At 45.5% G+C, this 19,156-nt stretch overlaps 1 protein-coding gene across 3 annotated transcripts in view; it reads right to left on the bottom strand.

Moving 5' to 3' along the window:
* Positions 1 to 17,934, bottom strand: part of LOC147633403 (serine carboxypeptidase-like 50) — a 29,788-nt gene extending 11,854 nt beyond the window's left edge. For all 3 annotated transcript variants that reach the window (XR_015267104.1, XM_086806470.1, XM_086806469.1), the window contains exons 1-3: positions 17,760 to 17,934; positions 16,861 to 16,944; positions 16,205 to 16,481 (exon numbers count right to left, since the gene is read on the bottom strand). Coding sequence is in view for 2 of the 3 variants with exons in the window: in XM_086806470.1 (XP_086662596.1) it covers positions 16,205 to 16,261 (57 nt within the window). In the remaining variant the exon portion in view is untranslated. The remainder of the gene's footprint in view (positions 1 to 16,204; positions 16,482 to 16,860; positions 16,945 to 17,759) is intronic.
* Positions 17,935 to 19,156: the final 1,222 nt, after the last annotated feature.

Raw genomic sequence — 19,156 nt, forward strand, 5'->3', positions numbered from 1 at the left:
TTAAGCATTTGTATGAGCCTTTAGTTTGTTGAAAGTATTAATTAAGCAAAATGGTAAAGCCACATAGAAGAAAACTGACCTGTCCACGAGATGCACAATTCTCGCTGATTTGCCGAACATATGTGCTTTTCTGTTGATCTAACAGACCATAGTCATTCACAGACATACTCTTTTTCTCCATAGTATGAAGTTCATTCAACTGTATCTTTCGTGCCTTGGTATTCATTTCATAGAGTTTTACCAAGGTGTCCCACGCCTCCTTGGGGGACTTGGCATCCTGTATGTGCCTAATCATGGTGTCTTGTATACTGATAGAGAGCCAATACATAACTTTTCTGGCTCCTTGGTTCCAATCCTTGAACTCTTTCACATCTGCAGCAGTCGGATTGATCTCCGGTATCTGTGCCTCTTCATGCTCACCTTCTATGTAGTCCCAGTAACCCTTTCCCATCAGGAAATTTGTCAACCTGAACCTCCAAGCATGGAAGTTGTTCTTATCAAGCTTCTCAGCAACAATCTGGTTTATGCCATCATTTGACATCTTGCTAGACACACAAATTTACCAGAAACAGCACTCTGGTTTGTCCTGCACAAACTGCTGTATTTTCTGCAGCGGTATTGTACTACACTCAAATGTCACAACCAGTGACCTCAATGTGCATACATACACCCAATGGTAAACTGTTGACCTCCTTGCAGCACACACAATGTCTGCACAACCAATCTGTCTTCCTGCAGTTCTTAAAACAGAGTTCTGCAGAGAATCAATGACTTACCTGCAGTGCTCGAAATCGCTTGCTTTCTGAAAAACGGAGGTCGTAATGCGCGCGCGCATACAAACATACTCCAACATGCATGCGGAAAGGTATTAAATCAAATGCTGATTAAGAGCTAATCAACACTAATCACTGTAAATACAGAAAAGGCCACACAAATTGACTTAATCTCCTGTATATTTCCAAATCATGAATATGTACAACACTTGACTTGGATATAGAGTCTAGACTCAGAACCAGATTCCTATCGTGCTAGCGTTAATGCTACATGCATGAACAAAAGGTTACTTGTGGTTCTGTCTATTCCCATGCTGAATCTGGCTCCTTAAGATCTGGCTTAATACCTTGGTGAAGAGGTATGGATTGAACACTTTGTTCTGATAGTGGGGTAAATAGGTATAATGTTCCTTGTGTAGGTAGTACACCCAATCATCTTGCAAATTCATATTAATTTTCTGAAGTTTATGTAGGTCAATTCTGTTGTACTATCCACCGGCTTTATCGGCATGATCATGGACACTACTCGCCCAGTCAAATCTTCTGATTTATTCCTGACATTTGTATATTCCACCCCGTTGTTAAAGATCTTCTCCTTCATCGTGCCCACCTTGCGCGCCTTTGTCCCAAGACTAACTCTGACTACTCCCCGTCGAAACCAACACCCAAGACTCTTCGAGTGGAGTGCAGCTCTGACAATTCCGCCTCCCACAAAGATTGATATGTGGATTGCCTCATGGAACATTCAGGGTATGGGGGGGCTCAATGCTTTCAGAGGCGAGGTGTCCTTAGAGGAGAGCTCCATAGAGCAACAATTGGGGGACCCATCGACATTCTTTTCCTACAGGAGCACCATCTTTCCGAGGGGCGTACCCGTCGCTGGTAGGAAGATTTTACCAAGCAGGAGTCACACTTTTTGGTCTCCCTCTTTTGGCCACTCCGGGATGCAAGGGGGAGTTTGTATTTCTGTCAGTGAGCAACTCTTGCCGCCGACAGTGGTTGACTCGGATGTCATAGTCTCTGGGGGCGAGCGTAGTGGGATACCATTACGATTGGAGAGGACTATGTGGGCTTCCTCAATGTTTATGCCCAGACCGTCCCTACAGGTAGAGCCACCTTCTAGAACATAGTCCGTCAATCCCTCCCTCAGGCTGACTATTGGTGTATGGGTGGACACTTTAACATGATCGAGTCAGCAAAGGACAGACTCGGAGGCGGCACGGCTACAGTCTCAGGCTCAGAGTACTCTACTTGGGAGGAATTGATCATGGCACTTAGGGGACGGACCCTTGGCACTTGCCAAAGTTTGGGCGTAGCACCGGAGTCTATGCTTCTCGCGGTCTGACAGGAGGAGCACTGGCCCAATCTCTCTCGACTTGATAGATTCTATGTGGATGAGTGGGCTTGTGGTCACGGGGGCAAGATTGGTATCTTGGCGGGCACTACTTTCTGTGATCATGCTCCAGTTATTTTGTCCTTAAACCCATGGAGGCAGGACAGGCACTTGAGCACTAGGATTCCGGACAGCCTCATACAAGACTCTGAGATCTGCCAGCAGGATAGAGCAGATCAGGTCCATGCGGGCCTTGGCGAGATTAGCAGCTTATTGCAGGAGGCAGCACAGAGCAGATTGGTTGGATTCAGTGAGCAGGAGAGGAGCATTCGGCGGGGTCTTGCTTCTCTCCAACGTCTTCAGGAGAGTTTCCCTGATAGCCCGTGGATTGAGAGTCAACTGGCTGCTGCTGCTCGTTTGGAGATCAGATCCATAGAGGAGAGGAGGGTGGAGTACAGATACCATTTTTCGACCCAGACTAGAGATAGTCACTGGGGATTACTTTGAGATTGCAGGCCCTCACAGGCAGAGAGATGGTATTCGCAAGTTGTGCGGCTAGGATGGAGCTATTGTTTCTGAACCCCCCATGTGAGAGCCATTGCCACGGATTTTTTTAGATCCCTCCTCACGGGTGCCCCATTATCCTCAAAGGTGGTGGATGCGCGAGAGAGGGTCTGGCGGCACACGAGTTTTCCCACTCTTCGGACCTTCCTATTGACTCCCTTCACAATAGAGGAGCTGGCGAAGGTCTTGACGGCTCTTCCTAGGGGAAAATGCTCGGGGTTGGACGGGCTTCCAGTATCCTTTTTTCTTCACCACTAGGATCTCATGGAAAGCCGCCTTCAAGAAGCCTTCAATGAGACTGTGACTACAAGCGACATGCCAGAGAGACTCTCGGAGGGTCTGATTCACTTGATTCCTAAGGAGGGTGGTGACAGATTGCAGATTCGGCACTGGAGACCCATCACCCTCCTTGGGACCGCCTACAAGATTTTGGCCAAGGTCATCAACCGGAGACTTCGGCCTTTCCTCCCCGGCTTGATCCATGACACTCAGACAGGTTTTGTTCAACATCAGAGCATTCTGGACAACATCTTCACTTTCTGGGAAGCGACATGTTCGGCCAGGATGCCCGGCAGCAGGACCTCATTGTGCTCCTTATGGATTTTAAGAAAGCCTATGATAGAGTTGACTAGGGCTTTCTAGAGGGCATGATGCACCAAATGGGGTTCCGTGTGGAGTGGATCCGTGGTGTTTCATGCCTCTACTTAGCCTCTCACAGTCAAGTTCTCATTCAGGGAGCCCAAGGTGACAGATTTCCCCTTTCTCACAAGGCTATCCACTAGTGCCATAACTCTTCCTATTTGTCGCTGAGGCCATGAGCAGTTCTTCTCTCAGCCCAAGAGACGGGGCTTGAGGGATTGCGTCTCCCCATTTGCACTCAAGAGGAGTTGATGGGACTCGGAGTTTGCAGATGACACAGCAGCATACTTATTCAGAGGGGAGGAATCTCCAGAGATTCGCAAAGGCGATAGAGATCTTCTGTCACGCATCAGGAGCACAAATAACTGGCACAAGTTGTGGGGTTTTTGGGTAGGCTCTCCACCCTCCCCGACTTGGCATCCCGTTGAGGCTTTCCAGTGGATCCCGAGGGACACTCCAATCCGCTACCTTGGATGCCATGTGGGCATCAGTATCTCCTCGGAGCAGCAGCTAGCGCCCCTTCTTCTAAGCATTCAGAAGAAGCTTTTGTACTACTACAAGGCTTTCCTTAGCCGGCCGAGTGGTGGTGGCGAACCACGTCCTCCTTGCCACCATATGGTATATTACTTCTTGCTGGGCCTTCTCCCCTGCTTGCATTGGTCAGGTGCAGCGGTTGATCCACAACTTTTTGTGGGCCGGCAAATGGGAGGCCTGCCTAGGCCAAGATGGCCTAGAGAGTGATCATTCATCCGCGACACAGAGGGGGCCTAGGCATCATTGACCCCCCCATTCAGAGTTGTGCCCTACTGAGCAAGTTGGTTGTTAGAGGACTTCTCCCAAGTGGTGATCCTTGGAAGGACTTCCTCTTGGCCAGGATTTCAAGCTTCAGCCCGTACTCCGAGCCTAGGGGGCCCTTGGCCGCAAAGCACGAGATGGATCTTCACAGAGATGTGGGCCTGCGGTTTTAGTCCAGCTTTTGAGGACAAATTTGCCACCAGCCTATTCCGAGCTTGGGATCAGGCCGGCCCTCCAGCAGTCAGTTCCAGTAGCCTCGGAGGAGCATCTTCGACAACCCCTGATCTAGAACACCATGATCTATTTACCTAGTGGCCACATGTTGGGGGCACAACCTCATGTACCCTGGGGAGCATTGAGCACCGGACCTGCAGATCCCTAGATTGGCTTGCATTCAGACAGTTTCCTCCCGAGGCTCAGGAGAGAGGCCTGGCTAGGCTCTGGGGTAGAGACAGACTCATCCTCGACATCGACTCTACTACTCCTCAGGAGTGGCTGATCCCTATCCCTGACCCGACCCCCGCAGTGGCTAGGCGACATGATATTCTCTTGGCAATTCATGGCGCAGATGAGTGTTGTGCTTTGCTCACTTTTTCGATTGGACCCCATGGCAGATTACATAGATGAGAGCCCCCGTTGGATGACTTCAATGGATGCACCTTATAGAGGGTGAGGGTCATCGGATTTCAGGCACGAGTGGCACATTGACCCCCCTTCAGCCAAGGTGGCCAGGGAGAGACTCTGGCGTTTATGGATTTGGGAGACCCGGCCCCTCACATGCCTCTAGTTGGACCCATGGGAGTAGACTTGGCGTGATCTTGCTGACAGGGAGGAGACTCTGGGTACCCCGTTCTTCGCATACACCGCCTAGCTAGGCCACAGGATCCAGATGCCCGAGGTTGAGGGCACCCCGACAGCAGTAGTAAACTGGAAGTCACAGGGCCGTTTCTCTCAGATTTTTGGAAGAGGCTCTAGGACAGTTTTCGGCCTCAAAAGATCACCCTCTTCCTTTGGCTGTTGGCACACAGGAGTTTGGCGGTTGGCACGTGGTTGGTCATTGGCACAGATAGAGGTGGTGATCCCACTTGGCATTACAGACCACCTGTGTCGTTATTCCCTCCCCCTGTATGAGATAGCCTTTTCCTCACAGAGTGGCCAGCCGGAGGAGAAGTGCAGCTTTTTCCACCATTTGATTCTTTGATCCCCGCCCCACACATGGAGGCAAGTTTGTACTAGCCCTTCGTGGTTGTATTTAGCCCTTCGAGGGTGGCTTTTTGTTAGCTAATAGAAGGATCTGTGTCCTGGGAAAAAAAAAGATCTTCTCCTTCATGGTATCAAATGGCAAATCCTTCTTTTCAACTCAGTGAGTGCGGGCAGCCAGGAGTAGCTACATTGCCTCTCAGATGTCAGTCTTCGCGGATCATTACCCTTCTTGTGCTTCCATCAGGCATGGTCACTTCTCCAATCTTCTTAATGGTGAATTAGCTAGCTTTAAGAACATAGAATTAGTAGAAATCATGTCAATTAGCATGAAAAACCAACCTAGTTTTTCATGGCCTTGAATATCAAGATATATTCACACCAGAAAATATGGTCTATTTTCTACAGGAGTAATGCATGTTAGTTGCAAGGGTTAGTTAACGGAAAGATGAAGTCAAGAACAAATGCAGGTTAGTTAAAGGAAAGATGAAGTCAAGAACAAATGCATAGTTTAGAGATTTTAGGGGCATGAAAAACCAGACTAATGAGCTGAAACATATTCGATTGCCTTCAAGAGAGGAGAAATCCCCCTTTATACAAAATGCACCAAGGCGTTGCAATCCCTTGACTTGTGGGTAACTCACACACCCGTTGCAGATTTAAATGCCTAAAACTAGAACATAGAAAAAAGAGCAAATGAGCTGAAACAAATTCAATTGTCTTTAAGAGTGGGGAAATCCCCTTTTATACAAAATGCACCAAGGCACTACAATCCCTTGACTTATGGGATAACTCACAAACTTGTCTTTTCCTCACTTTTCCCATTCACACTTATGGGCGCCCTAGCCCTCTACAGGTATCCCGGGACTTAAGAATTCACCGTCCCGGTGAATTATGATGAAAACAAATTTATAGCTTCACACGTGTATATCCACCAACTTGCCACTAACCCAAGAGAAAAACATAACCATCATCAACCATAATGTAAATGAGAAGGTGGAGTCATGCTTGAGTACTCTTGTTACCAAGCCATCTTCTCCCCACTGCACCAAGGGCGGGTCTAACCCTCCACCACCTTGGTTCCTAAACTAATGCACCACGCCACACGTGGTTCCTACAAGCTTCTCATAAGTTTTTACTCACCACACCCTCCTTAGTTGCCCAGCTTGCAGTCCACTTAGTGCCTCCCTTACGCCTGCTTGTTGGTATTGCCCCTTCGCTTGCTCAGGCAAACGACTACTTCAAATGCGCTACTACTTCTGCTGCTCCTCATTCAACCATTGTGGTAACCACCTGTTCAAGGTCACCTGGAACCACCACTTGCAGCATCTTTCCATCTCTGCTCACCCTCAGGCTGCTGGCCGGTGCCCTTCAGACATTACCTTGCCGCCGCCGCTGCTCAGCACCTTCGTCATTGCACTTGACCGGTCCACACTCGGCGCCCTTCAACCTTGTCCTCGCCCTTTCGCATAGACGGCTGATTGCATTGGGAGCCTCTTTCTCGCATGCCCGCTGCCCAGCACTTCACAGCCTGCCCGCCGTTGCTCGTCCCCTTCATACACTTATCAGCTCTTCCCACCTGGGTGGGCACCGGGCACCCACCCAACTAATCACCCCACCACTAACCCTCCTCATATCTGGCCACGTCATCCCAGGCTCCCAGGCTCCCACATCGTCTACTCTCCCTGCCTTTTCTGCACTCATTATCCATCCTTGCACTTAGCGCCCTATCGCTTTCTTTCACCTGCTTATTACTCCAACACAGCCACGCTTATCACCCCCACGCCCTGCTTATTAACTTCATCTAACAGTTCACTTCTTGTTTCCGCCGTCTGTTTATCATCTGCCTTCTCCTTTCTATCGCACCCTCGCCTACATATCAGCCCTCCTCATCTTCCTCGTCACTGCCGCCTTCTTCAATCCTGAGCATTTCCACTGCTACAGCCTATCCTCTCCTTTCTCACTCCTTATCAACCCCATCACCTAACCATCCGCCTCCCAGATTTTTTTCACCCATGGGCATATGGTTTGATGGTTGTATGGTTGGGCTTAATTTCCAAGTCAACGATATCTGTAACTAGGATGAGCTTGAAGTCGGTCTTCTTGTGGACAAAGAAGGCGGCAATGTACAACAATGCTGTAAGCATAAACACAGGGATCTGGGAAGGGGGAGTGATGGAAAATCACCCCTCCCCAGCAGGATCACCAGAAATCTGACCTACCTGTAGCAGATTTAAATGCCTAAAACTAGAACATAAATGAGCTGAAACATATTCGATTGCCTTCAAGAGTGGGGAAATCCCCTTTTATACAAAATGCAACAAGGCGTTACAATCCTTTGACTTATGGGATAACTCACACACCCGTCTTTTCCTCATTCACACTTATGGGCACCCTAGCCCTCTACTAGTAGGTTTAAATACAAGCAATGAGTGCCAAGTATGGGCAATTGAGTCATTAATAGGGGAGGGGGTAGGCGACACATGTCAGCTTGTCAATGGTCAGTTTTTTTCACACATGAAAAAAGTTTTTCACAACTGTGAAAATCTAGGTTTTTCACAGTCGTGAAAAAGTGGGATTTTCACGCCAAAAATTTATCCTTTTATTTTTATTTTATTTTTGACCTGATGTAGAGCTTCCCCACACCCTCTGGAATCCTCTTGTTACCTCAGATCATTATTCTGATGCATTTTTTTGGTGTGAAAAAATCATTTTACTCACGGTCATGAGTATCTACTGGTGGTTTTTCACATCGGAGAACTTCCAATTTCTGTCAATCTGAGCTCAGCTTATGAATTCCAATGTCACACTGAAGCATCCTGCATGATTTTTGTTTCCTTTATAAACCAACTTTTTTGGGCGTGAAAAACTTGAGTTATGATCAATCGTGAGTATCTACTGGTTTTTCACTTCAAAAGATTTGTTGATTTTTCATCTTTTGAAGTGATTTCTTGTGTCTTGGGACTCTACTGCCTTCTTGGGTATTCCTTTCTTGCTCAATGACCTTGTGATATGTTTGGCATGAGTTTTCTCCACCTGGGACAACCTTACAGGTGGCAAAACTTGACTTAGTCAATCTGCCTCCTTTTTCGGGAAATGCTCTAAGCTTTGAGTTCCTCCCCCTCCAAGCTGTGGTAGCCTTTCCTTATCTAGTTGCAGAAGGATATTGCTGCTCGAGATCTTTCAATTCCGTCTTTGAGTTGCGCATCTCCTCTTTCAACCACTAGAAAAAACTAGTGGTTGGATCAGCCACTAGGGAAATTTCTTTCTCAACTTTGCATTTACCCTTATCATTGATGTTACTAACCTTTGGTAACTCCGATTTGGCCAGTTCCTTTTGGATCTCTCTGGCCTTTTCATCCATGGGACAAGGTTGTGCTTCTGGTTTCCTTTTCCACACCAATGCTTGTTTGCCTTCAGTTGTCCTTCTTTATTTATTGGGTTTGACATGTACATTCCACTAATGCTAGACTTGTGGTGTTCCATTGGTTGCTGACTTCAATTTTTGTACCTTCTTAGGTATCCAAATCCTTGTGGCACCTTGGTGGTAACCCTTGCATGGTTAGCATTGTCTTTGGTACCCAGTAGCTTCGGCTTGGTTTAGCTTGCTTATGTTCTCTCCCATAGCCGTCAATGGCATTGTTCTTTCTAGTTCTGAGGTAGAGGCTTATCTCTCTTCTACTTCGGTAGCCAAACCTCTTTATTCCGTTCATAGTAACCTTGTGCCTTGTGGTTGTTGATGTGAAAATCTGATGCTTTTGGAAATTGTTGGAGCTATCACCTTAACTTGCCTTTCCTTGGTGCCAATCTCTTGGCTCATTACATCATTATTTGAGCTTGAACTCCCCTAAGTCATTGTCGAAGACAAGTCTTGTTCCGGACTCGGGGACCAAAAGCGTACCATTGTTTGGCTGTCTTTCATTTGCACTTGGATGGTCCGTTCCTTCCATTGTATGGAACAATCCAACGCAATCTTCCTAGCAATACATGCTCCTCCATCACACCTGCAGCAGGCATGACATATACCTTTCCGACCCAGGGGTTATTGCTAACAAGAAATTGCACATTTAAACATCCTTCAACCTTAGCTATGCTATCATGGAAACTTCGGGTATTTGCATTGGTTTGTATTAAATCCGGTTTACCCAAGGATTTCCATGTTTCATATGACATCAGGTTGACTCCTTGTCGAGTAGAGCTATGCTTGTGTTGGTGTTTCTAGCCACAGACACTTGAATACTAACCCTTTCAGCCTCAATATTCAGTTCATCATCTTCAATGATGTAACGCGCGGAAGCTCTGGGTAGTCTTCTTTCAGCCCTAAACACTCTTGGAAATCTTCTGATGCAAAAACGCACCATCTAATGCAAAAACGCAGGTAGAGAGAGAGTAGAGAGAGAGAGTGAGAAGTGCTGGAAATTCAGTATATACTATGGTACAAAAAGGTACATATCTTGCAGCCTTCTTGAAAAGGTGGTAAAACACCAAAACCTGTCCCCTATGGGACCTCTAGTGATCCCAACCCCTAGTGGGTTTGAATCATTAAGACATTGAGCAAGGGTGCCTTTATATAGGCCTTGGGATCCTTTAGAAACTGGCCGACTGCTGGTCGGCCAGCAGCCTTGCCATAAAATACCAAAACGCATGCTTCTTTAGATGCTCTTCACTTTATGATGCGCTTCAGCCCCTGACCCCTTCTGGAATCAGCCGACTCCTCCTACAGCCAGCCGACTGCACTTATCTGGATCAAGGTTTGCTCCAAGTCCTGCTCCATGTCCATCTTCTACTGGTTCATGTTCTTTATCTGCTTGCCTCTTCTGGATCTAGCTCTTAGAATGTCCATGGCATCTGTGATGCACATGACATCCCCCTCTGCTAAACTTGATGACGGGAATCCAACCTGCTCTTGGATGACTGTCATCATCCCAATCCTGTCCCGAAGTCCCTCTGTCATCATCCATCCTTGGCAAACCTTTTTCTCTGAAAATCCGGTCTGTTCTCCAAACCACTCTGTCTCTGATGAAGATCTATGCATCTGGTCTTCCTCTAGTCCACAATCCATTCCTGCCCTGACTCTGAACACCGTCTTGGTCTTCATTCCTGGAACTGAGTCTGGCACTCTCACATCACCCTTGGAGGATCAACCTCCCTTGGGACCGTTACCTGAGAACCTATCTGGCTCACGGAACTGCCATCCCCATCTGGCACTGTGGAACACCACCAACAAACCTCCTGGGAGTTCTTCCCGATCTGTGTTCCTGCCTTGGGCTTCGAATCCGTGTACTTTCCTGTACCTTGGACCTGTACACCATCATCTGGGATTGAATCAGCGTTTAGCCTGGCTGAGCCTGATGCTCTGATACCAATGTAACGCGCGGAAGCTCTGGGTAGTCTTCTTTCAGCCCTAAACACTCTTGGAAACCTTCTGATGCAAAAACGCACCATCTAATGCAAAAACGCAGGTAGAGAGAGAGTAGAGAGAGAGAGTGAGAAGTGCTGGAAATTCAGTATATACTATGGTACAAAAAGGTACATATCTTGCAGCCTTCTTGAAAAGGTGGTAAAACACCAAAACCTGTCCCCTATGGGACCTCTAGTGATCCCAACCCCTAGTGGGTTTGAATCATTAAGACATTGAGCAAGGGTGCCTTTATATAGGCCTTGGGATCCTTTAGAAACTGGCCGACTGCTGGTCGGCCAGCAGCCTTGCCATAAAATACCAAAACGCATGCTTCTTTAGATGCTCTTCACTTTATGATGCGCTTCAGCCCCTGACCCCTTCTGGAATCAGCCGATGACTCCTACAGCCAGCCGACTGCACTTATCTGGATCAAGGTTTGCTCCAAGTCCTGCTCCATGTCCATCTTCTACTGGTTCATGTTCTTTATCTGCTTGCCTCTTCTGGATCTAGCTCTGAGAATGTCCATGGCATCTGTGATGCACATGACAAATGAATGATAGTGTAGCCATGTTTATTGATAATGTTTTACCCATCCTTTGTTTTGCTTTGTTGATCCTGGCTATGGCTTCTTCTTGAGTGAGCCTTTTCACCCTGATTGTTCTTTCTTTTCCTCCCTTATCTTATGTATTTGGACTAGCATATGCTGTGTCAAGGGTCCGTAATAATTTTTAAATTTGCTCCCATTGATGTACCCATGGGTTTAAATACCATCCACGGTCTCAATTCTGACTGACCCTAATGTAGTAATCTCAGTAATCCAAAAGAGTCCCAAACCCTTGAGTTTTAACTTTTTTCACTTACTACTCTCAGTTACATATAACATTACTAGGTTTCTCTCCTTAAGCTCCTTGACATTTTGGTCAAACCATTTTTTGCGTTGGAACTTTTCCACCATTAATCCATTCATGACGATTAGTCTAGTTTCTTTCAATTTTTCTAGATCATAAGCCATTCAACCATTAAATCTTTCGCTGACAATGCTTCTGGGGACTATGTACTCCATGGGCATCACTGCATCAACTCCATAAGTCAATCGAAATGGGTTGTAACCCATTGCTACCTTGTATGATGTTCGATAAGCCCATAAAGCAGCTGTAAGCTTGTGCTCCCATTCCATTCTACTTACCTAAACCATTTTTGTTAGAATGCCACATAATATCTTGTTCATGCTCTCTGCCTAGGTGATTGTTCGTGCTCTCTGCCTTTCATAAGGTGATCAATCACCTCATTAACGAAGTATGACTCCAAAGGGCATCTAAATCTAGAAATAACTTGCTCATATAGAAATTAGCAGTGGTACGAGTGTCAGCCTTCCTAGTAGCTCCTAGCTTCTGCCCACTTTGTGAAGTAATTTGTGGCTACTATGACGTAGCAAGCTTGGGTTCTTCGTGCGGCAGGACTAATGAGCCCTACAAAATCAATTCTCCATTTTTCAAAGGATTACTCGACTATTACTGGGGTGAGGGGCATCCGGTTCCTCCGCTGTGATACAACAAATCATTAACACTCATCGCAACCTTTAACAAATTCAGCCACGTCACCAAACAACATTGGCCACCATATAGCTTGCTTGGAGAACCTTTCATGCTGTCACTTCCCCAGTGAAGTGTCCTCCAAGAGTTCTGGCGTGCGCTTCCTCTAGTACTTCCACAAATTCATCTTCTTGCACACATCTCTGTAGAACATCATCCTTACCCAACTTGTATAGTTGCCCTACTATCAATTGATATGGTGCTGCTAACTTGATAAGCCGCTCCATCTTATCTTTATTCAATGGTCGATCTTGCAAAAAACCATAAGCAAGGTATTGAGAGATTTCATCACTCCATTTAGGCACCATGTCAATCTTTAAATAGATGGATTGGTTTGCAACAGACGAAGCCGGAGGAAAGCGTTCTCTGGGGTATGTACTCAGAGCCCATACATCATTAGCTCTCAGATCAGTTCCAAAGGCCTAGCAACAAGCATGATCAGTTCCGGCACATGACCCACCGTTGTGTTAAGGGAAAGGGATAGTAGGCATAGGGACAGCAGTGGAACAGATGCTCAATTCTTCAGCAAGACTTGGAAGTGGAGATCAGAAGTGTAAGGTGTTCAGAAAAAGTAGAAAGTCAGAAGTAGAAGGTGAAAGTCAGAAGTCCAAGGAGGAAGGATGACAAAGTGTCCACCCCGTCATCAACTTTAGTAGGAAGGGATGCCACGTGCACACCCGTGCCATGGTCTAAGCCTCGGCATGAAAAGCATAATCCCTATTTAGGACAGCATCATCATCGCTGGCATCGGCATCATGGAGGGCATGGTTACCCAGTCGGCAGTCAAAGGAGCTTCCCTACAACAGTCGGCAGCAAAAGGGAGACCCAAGCGAGCAGTCGGCTAGCATCATTTAGTCGGCCAGCAGATGAGGCAAATCTAGGAATAAGCGCAACATTTAATCTAGCATTTTTAGCTAATATTCCTTGTCCACAGCAGGCTGACAACAGCCCAATAGACCGACCAGCATCCTCTAGCATATATATAAGCATAAGTCAACATTTTGCATTGCAACATTCACCTTTTGAAGAAGTTAGAAGGCAGTAGAAACATGTATGTCACCCCTACAGAGTAGACCAAGGGCCTTGAAGATGTACAGACATTCATGTCACCTTTTTGTCCCATAAAATAAGATAACCCTGACACCAAATGCTCTCTCTCTCTCTCTCTCTCTCTCTCTCCTCTGTCCTAATCATGTTTAATTAGTATCTTGTTCTTAATCAAGCTTAGGGCTGTGGATCAGTACAGCAAGGCTTCCGCGCATGTAACATAATGCATCTGAGATCTGAGATCCATGGGGCATCAAGGTGTTTCTCAAGTCCCCTCTACAAAGCACACAATCTACTGATGGCTCTCTCTCTCTATCCAAGATCGCTTGCCCCCTGGCAAGGGCCACACTTTGATGAAGATCACTGACACTCTCTAAGGCAACAGCAACTCTTTGCCTAGAGTCAGGAGCATCACAAGCTCTCCGATCATATGCCATGATAACTCTGCATCTTAGTAAAGAGACTTACTCAAGGAGGAGGGTTTTGGCTCCCCAGATCTCAGATGCTGCACAAAACTACAAGACGATGGTCCAACTTTGAGGTGCTTGGAGCAATGAAGATAGTGCCACCTCTATCATCATTGCTCCCAAGCTCTCGGATGCACAAAACTACAAGATGATGGTCTGACTTTGAGGTGCCCGGATCAATGAAGATAGTGCCACCTCTATCACCTATGGAAATCATCCTCTAACCAAGACTCCCATGATAAATCTCTCCCTCCAATGAACTGACTGAGGGAGAGAGTCCATGATGGCATTCTAAACAAGAATCCTTTCTCCTTAAGGTTAAAAACATACAAATTCACCAACCAATCTTCAATCCACCATGTATAAGCATAGTCGACTATGCTCTGGCAGGGATAATAACTCCATAACCAATCATATAAGAAATAAATGCAACTGTCACTGAAGTACATACTCCACCTTTAGTTCCATCTGCATCGGACCAAAAAGTGTGCTCAGATAAAGCTTGCCAAAACTAGTGCACTGGCCGGCCTCAAGCTTATGCTCCTGCATGAGGAGAATAACATGGGACCATCCGTAAGTGCAGGGTGAAGCTGGTTCCTGATAACCTGCTTCCAACGGCGAGGAAAGATGCCACCAAGACCTTGCACATTCCATGAGACGACTCTCATGGTAAAGAGGCAGAAAACATGGCGCCAGATCTAGTTTCAGACCTCTCGTAAGTCTACATTGCCCCTGTAAAGGGCAAAAGTTCTGCAGTGTGATGGCAATCAAGGATTATAAAACATCATCGTCAACATGGACATCATCACCAAGATGCTGCAAGGCATGTACATCTGCCTGCACCCTTTGTTGTACAACACCATGCAATAAATCTCTATGTAATACATCATGCTGTGAAGGTGATGCGTCAACATCCCCAGTTCTCCCACTATAATGAGATCTCGCATGATCATGAAGTGGATCAGGAGTGGATAATGAGATCTCGTTTGATCATCAAGTGGATTAGGAGTGGGTGCACGTCTGTCAACCCATCTATAAACTTAAACAATCGAGCATAAAACACCATTGTCAACACATGGACATCATCACCAAGATGCTGCAAGGAGTGTACATTAGACTCATCTGCCTGTTGCACACTCTGTTGTACATCACCATGCAACAAATCCCTTTGTAATACATCATGCTACGAAGGTGATGTGTCAACATCCATAGTTGTCCCACTATAATGGGATCTTGTGTGATCATCAAGTGAATCAGCGGTGGGTGCACGTCTGTCAACCCGTCTATAAACTCCAACAAGCCGAGGTTGGGGGGCAGGGCGTGGAGGGGCCTCGGATTGTGTCACCTAGGGGGGGCGTGTTTGTGCCGTCTCCTAGTGCAACCCCTGGCTCTGGGACAGTGTCTCACAATGTGGCCTCGTTGTCAACATACACAGCACTAGTCTCCCTGGTCTGCCGGCAATCTCCATCCACTGCCTGAATAAAGAGCCATCTAGTCCCAGTAGCATCACATGACCATCTGTAGACACTGGTCACTGCTGACAAGTATCATGACTCGTGGTACCCCATCAACACTGGCCGTGACAGCTGTGCTGCAGCCATGGAAAGTGTCTCTCGAAGGGCGGAACTTTCAGAACCTGTCCAAAGGCTGTGACCCTATGGAAGCCAAAAACTTCCAATAAATCGAACTTGAGGAAGATTGGAGAAAGATTAGCACTGGGTTGAAGTTCCAGCAGTGTCGGAAAAAGACCAGTTTCCTCGGGCCCAGAGGAAACGGGCTGCTCTCAAGAGTCTGAAGCTGCCTCCCCTGAATCAAAATCTTCTTGGAAGAAGCCCCTTCCAACCAAGCGAGTATCAGTAAAATGTGAGGGACTACTGCCAGGATACAATCCCTAGCCTAAGAACAGGAAGGATGAGACCCGAAAATCTTTCCAATGAGTGGTCTTCTTTATCAAAATCTGCCTGTAAGGTTGTAAGCTTGTCTTCGGAGAAATTTTCCGGCCGGTGGGGGGGGTGGAGGATGATTGGCTTGGGCAAAGGCCATAATTCCAATCATAGGGCAGGCAGCCGACTTGAACAAAATTTAAAAAAAATCCCTATGCTGACGCAGGCAAAGAAGCGGGAGAGGCAAGAGGAGGGCTTATGTGCACAAACGAGGGGAGGAGGAGGTGAGAGGCAGAAAAGAAGCGGGAGAGGCAAGAGGAGGGGCTTATCTGCACAAACAAGGGGAGAAGGAGGTGAGAGGCAGAGAAGAAGATGGCAGGCAAGCAGAGAGAGAGCGGACGGGGGGGCGGGGGGGGGGGGTGGGGGGAAGGAATGTGTAGATACGAGAGGTATTGGTTGTGACTCAATCTACAGACATACCCAAATCAAGCTAACTGGAAGGAGATATACCTGTGATTCCATGCTCCATGGTTTAGTTGAACTGAGCCATCTTCGAGAATCCAGCATGGACCTAGCTCATAGAAGCAACAGCCCGGACCCCCATTTAGCCACAAAAGCCAGGGGGTATCTGCAAGAGGAACCGTAGGATGCGTCGCTTCATAAAAAACATAGTATAGTTTCGATTTACTTGCACCCCCAATGGGCAAGTAACCCGTTTCATCGGCAAAGCCTCTTTGGGCAGACCATGGCCTTCTTCAGAAGTATGTAGTTTCTTGCCCTTGGAATCCTGCAAATATTGGCAATTATTATAAGTCATATATTTCCACACTCAACGTGTAATACCTCCATACTCATGCACATATGGAGACACACAGTTGCATACTCATACCCATACACACATGTGTGCTTTCATGTGTATGTGTTTAAGTTTTGATACCTTCATACTCATGCAGATATTCACATGTATGCATGCATGTGTATACTACCTCCATACTCATGCACATATCATATCAAGTGTGTCTTTATATCTTGCAATGATATGACCAAATTCCAATATAAACATGCACATGCACATGGACACGCACACACAGACAAATTAATGCTCCAATTTTGTACAGACTATAAAAATTAATTCAACAATTACACTATAAGGTATAATTACTTACCTTATAACCGAACTTATCTGTAGAAACATTGATCTTCTTCGTTCCGGTTGATGGGCCCATAGAGAATTGCAAATCAGAAATCCCCTATTTATTTAAAAAAAATGATCACCCTTCTTAAGTCTTGAAATTAGAGAGATCTGGGTCACAATACAATAACTGATTAATTAATCATATTGGAAGTAGATTTGCAAGTCCACAAAGCTTGACCAAAGAAGGATTATTCGGGTCCAATTGTGCTAAACTATAATATGCATTTATTTAAGACACCAATGGAGAACATCATGCATATACAGGCATGCAATGCTCTACATAAGCATAGGCATGCATACACTACATGCTTATATGGATTTGGTTACCGTAGCCAAAAGCAAGGTCAATGGAAGTGATGAACTCAAATCTCGTTCAAATGAATCTACTGACACGCATACAAGGGCATGCATACACTACATATACAGATAGGCATACATACTCGTCATACATATACATACATAAACACAAATATATACTCTTCATACGGAATACACGTATAAACACAAACACATAAGCACGCACGCAACAAATAGAAATACATAGTCTCCATACACTTACATATATAAGCACATACAAACTGGTTTTCCACACACATGCATAAAACACATACACATATGCATACACTGCATTCATGCACACATAGGTGCATACAAGCATACATTCATGATGCACATACACTAGATGCATGCATGCACTAATAGGTACACACATATGATGCAATTAAATACATACAATAAATAGATTTAATTACAGATAATGGAAACATAGAAATTACACTGTGCTTAATTAGTAGTAAGAAATGCATACAAATGAGATAAAATTATTGTTAACAGAACAACAAATTTGATGTTTTTTTTTTTATAACTTACCGGAGCGACACGCAGTATCATGTCTGAAGTATCGACGCACACCATGGCCTTCCCAAATCGTGTGTGATTAATGAGAGATTCTGAAAAAAAAAACCGCTAGTTAAGTAGGACTGCTTTGCGAATCAAACTGATTAATTGAAGTATTCAAGTGCTTTTTTTGCTGCTGTTAATTGGATCTTTGTTGACCGCACCGCCAGATTTTTGAATCTTTAAAAGATTCAAAAAAGAATATATTTATTATTTTTATTTCCCCGTAAAGATTTTCGGCGTGATTTTCGTGTTTAAAAGTTATTAGTTATTGCTTAAATTTGACTCTTGAGACTGCGTAAGTGATTGCTTGATTTTCGTGTTTTAAAAGTTATTAGTTATTGCTTAAATTTGACTCTTGAGACTATTAAGTCGGATTCTATTATTTTTTTTGTATTGTGAGGTTAATTTTAGAGCGGAATTTGACAGACCGCATGCCTAATTCGGGAGAAGGGAGCAGGCATTGAACCCTGGCGGGCCTGGCCATCGCGGTGTAGGGCAAGAGCCCTTACCGCTTCACCTTTATGCTTCTATTGTTGCTCCTTGACCTTTGAGCTTGTTTTTGTGTATTGTAGTCTAGCATATAGCTGGTGAACATCTGGCAGAGTTTGATATTAAATCTTCACAATCATCGTCCTCTTTCTCTAGATTTGTAATATAAGTACCTATATCCTTGCATTTCTTACCAAGGAAGGGCTCTAGTTTAAACATGCAACTTAATAAGTTTGGAGACAATAAACTCGGTGTAGGTTCTGTATGACTTGGAGATAATAGTGGAAGATCTTTAAGAAAACTTAGTGCAAGCATTTGTAAACTTAAGTCCTTGTGAGAGGAACTCTCCATTGCACTTTACTTGGTCGCGCTCCTATGCTTATTCATCATCTCTACCTCTACCTCTACCTCTACCATGCTTCCTTGATGGTCTTGTTATGTCAACTTCAACAAGTCAGGAGCACTACCTGCTCTTTGACTAGAGTAACGTAATGTTCTACTGGGAGAAATGGAGGCCTCATGAGAGGAGTTGGTTATACCCTAAAATTGTCCAAGGTGATCAACGTTCTTGAGCCCATACCACTTGGAATGGATCGTGGCCATGTAGATAGACTTCAAATCACTTTAGAAATCTTGTGGATCAATAGAGGGAACCAATTATGGTACTTAATGTGTTTAACAAACAAAGTACCAATTTGATTGCATTCTCTGCAAGTAGGCAACAAGGCTAATCATAAAAAACTTTGCTCAAGTAGGAGGCTTTGACTCCTAGGAGACATTTGGCTCCAAAGCCAAGTTGATCACAATCAAAAAGGGCATGACATGTATAGAAGAGTAGAGATGGTTGGGTGCTTCAAATGGATGTGAAGTCAACTTTC

This window comes from Cibotium barometz, chromosome 12 (genome assembly GCF_041138505.1).
Source record: "Cibotium barometz isolate CiBa-2024 chromosome 12, ASM4113850v1, whole genome shotgun sequence".
Lineage (NCBI taxonomy): Eukaryota > Viridiplantae > Streptophyta > Polypodiopsida > Cyatheales > Cibotiaceae > Cibotium > Cibotium barometz.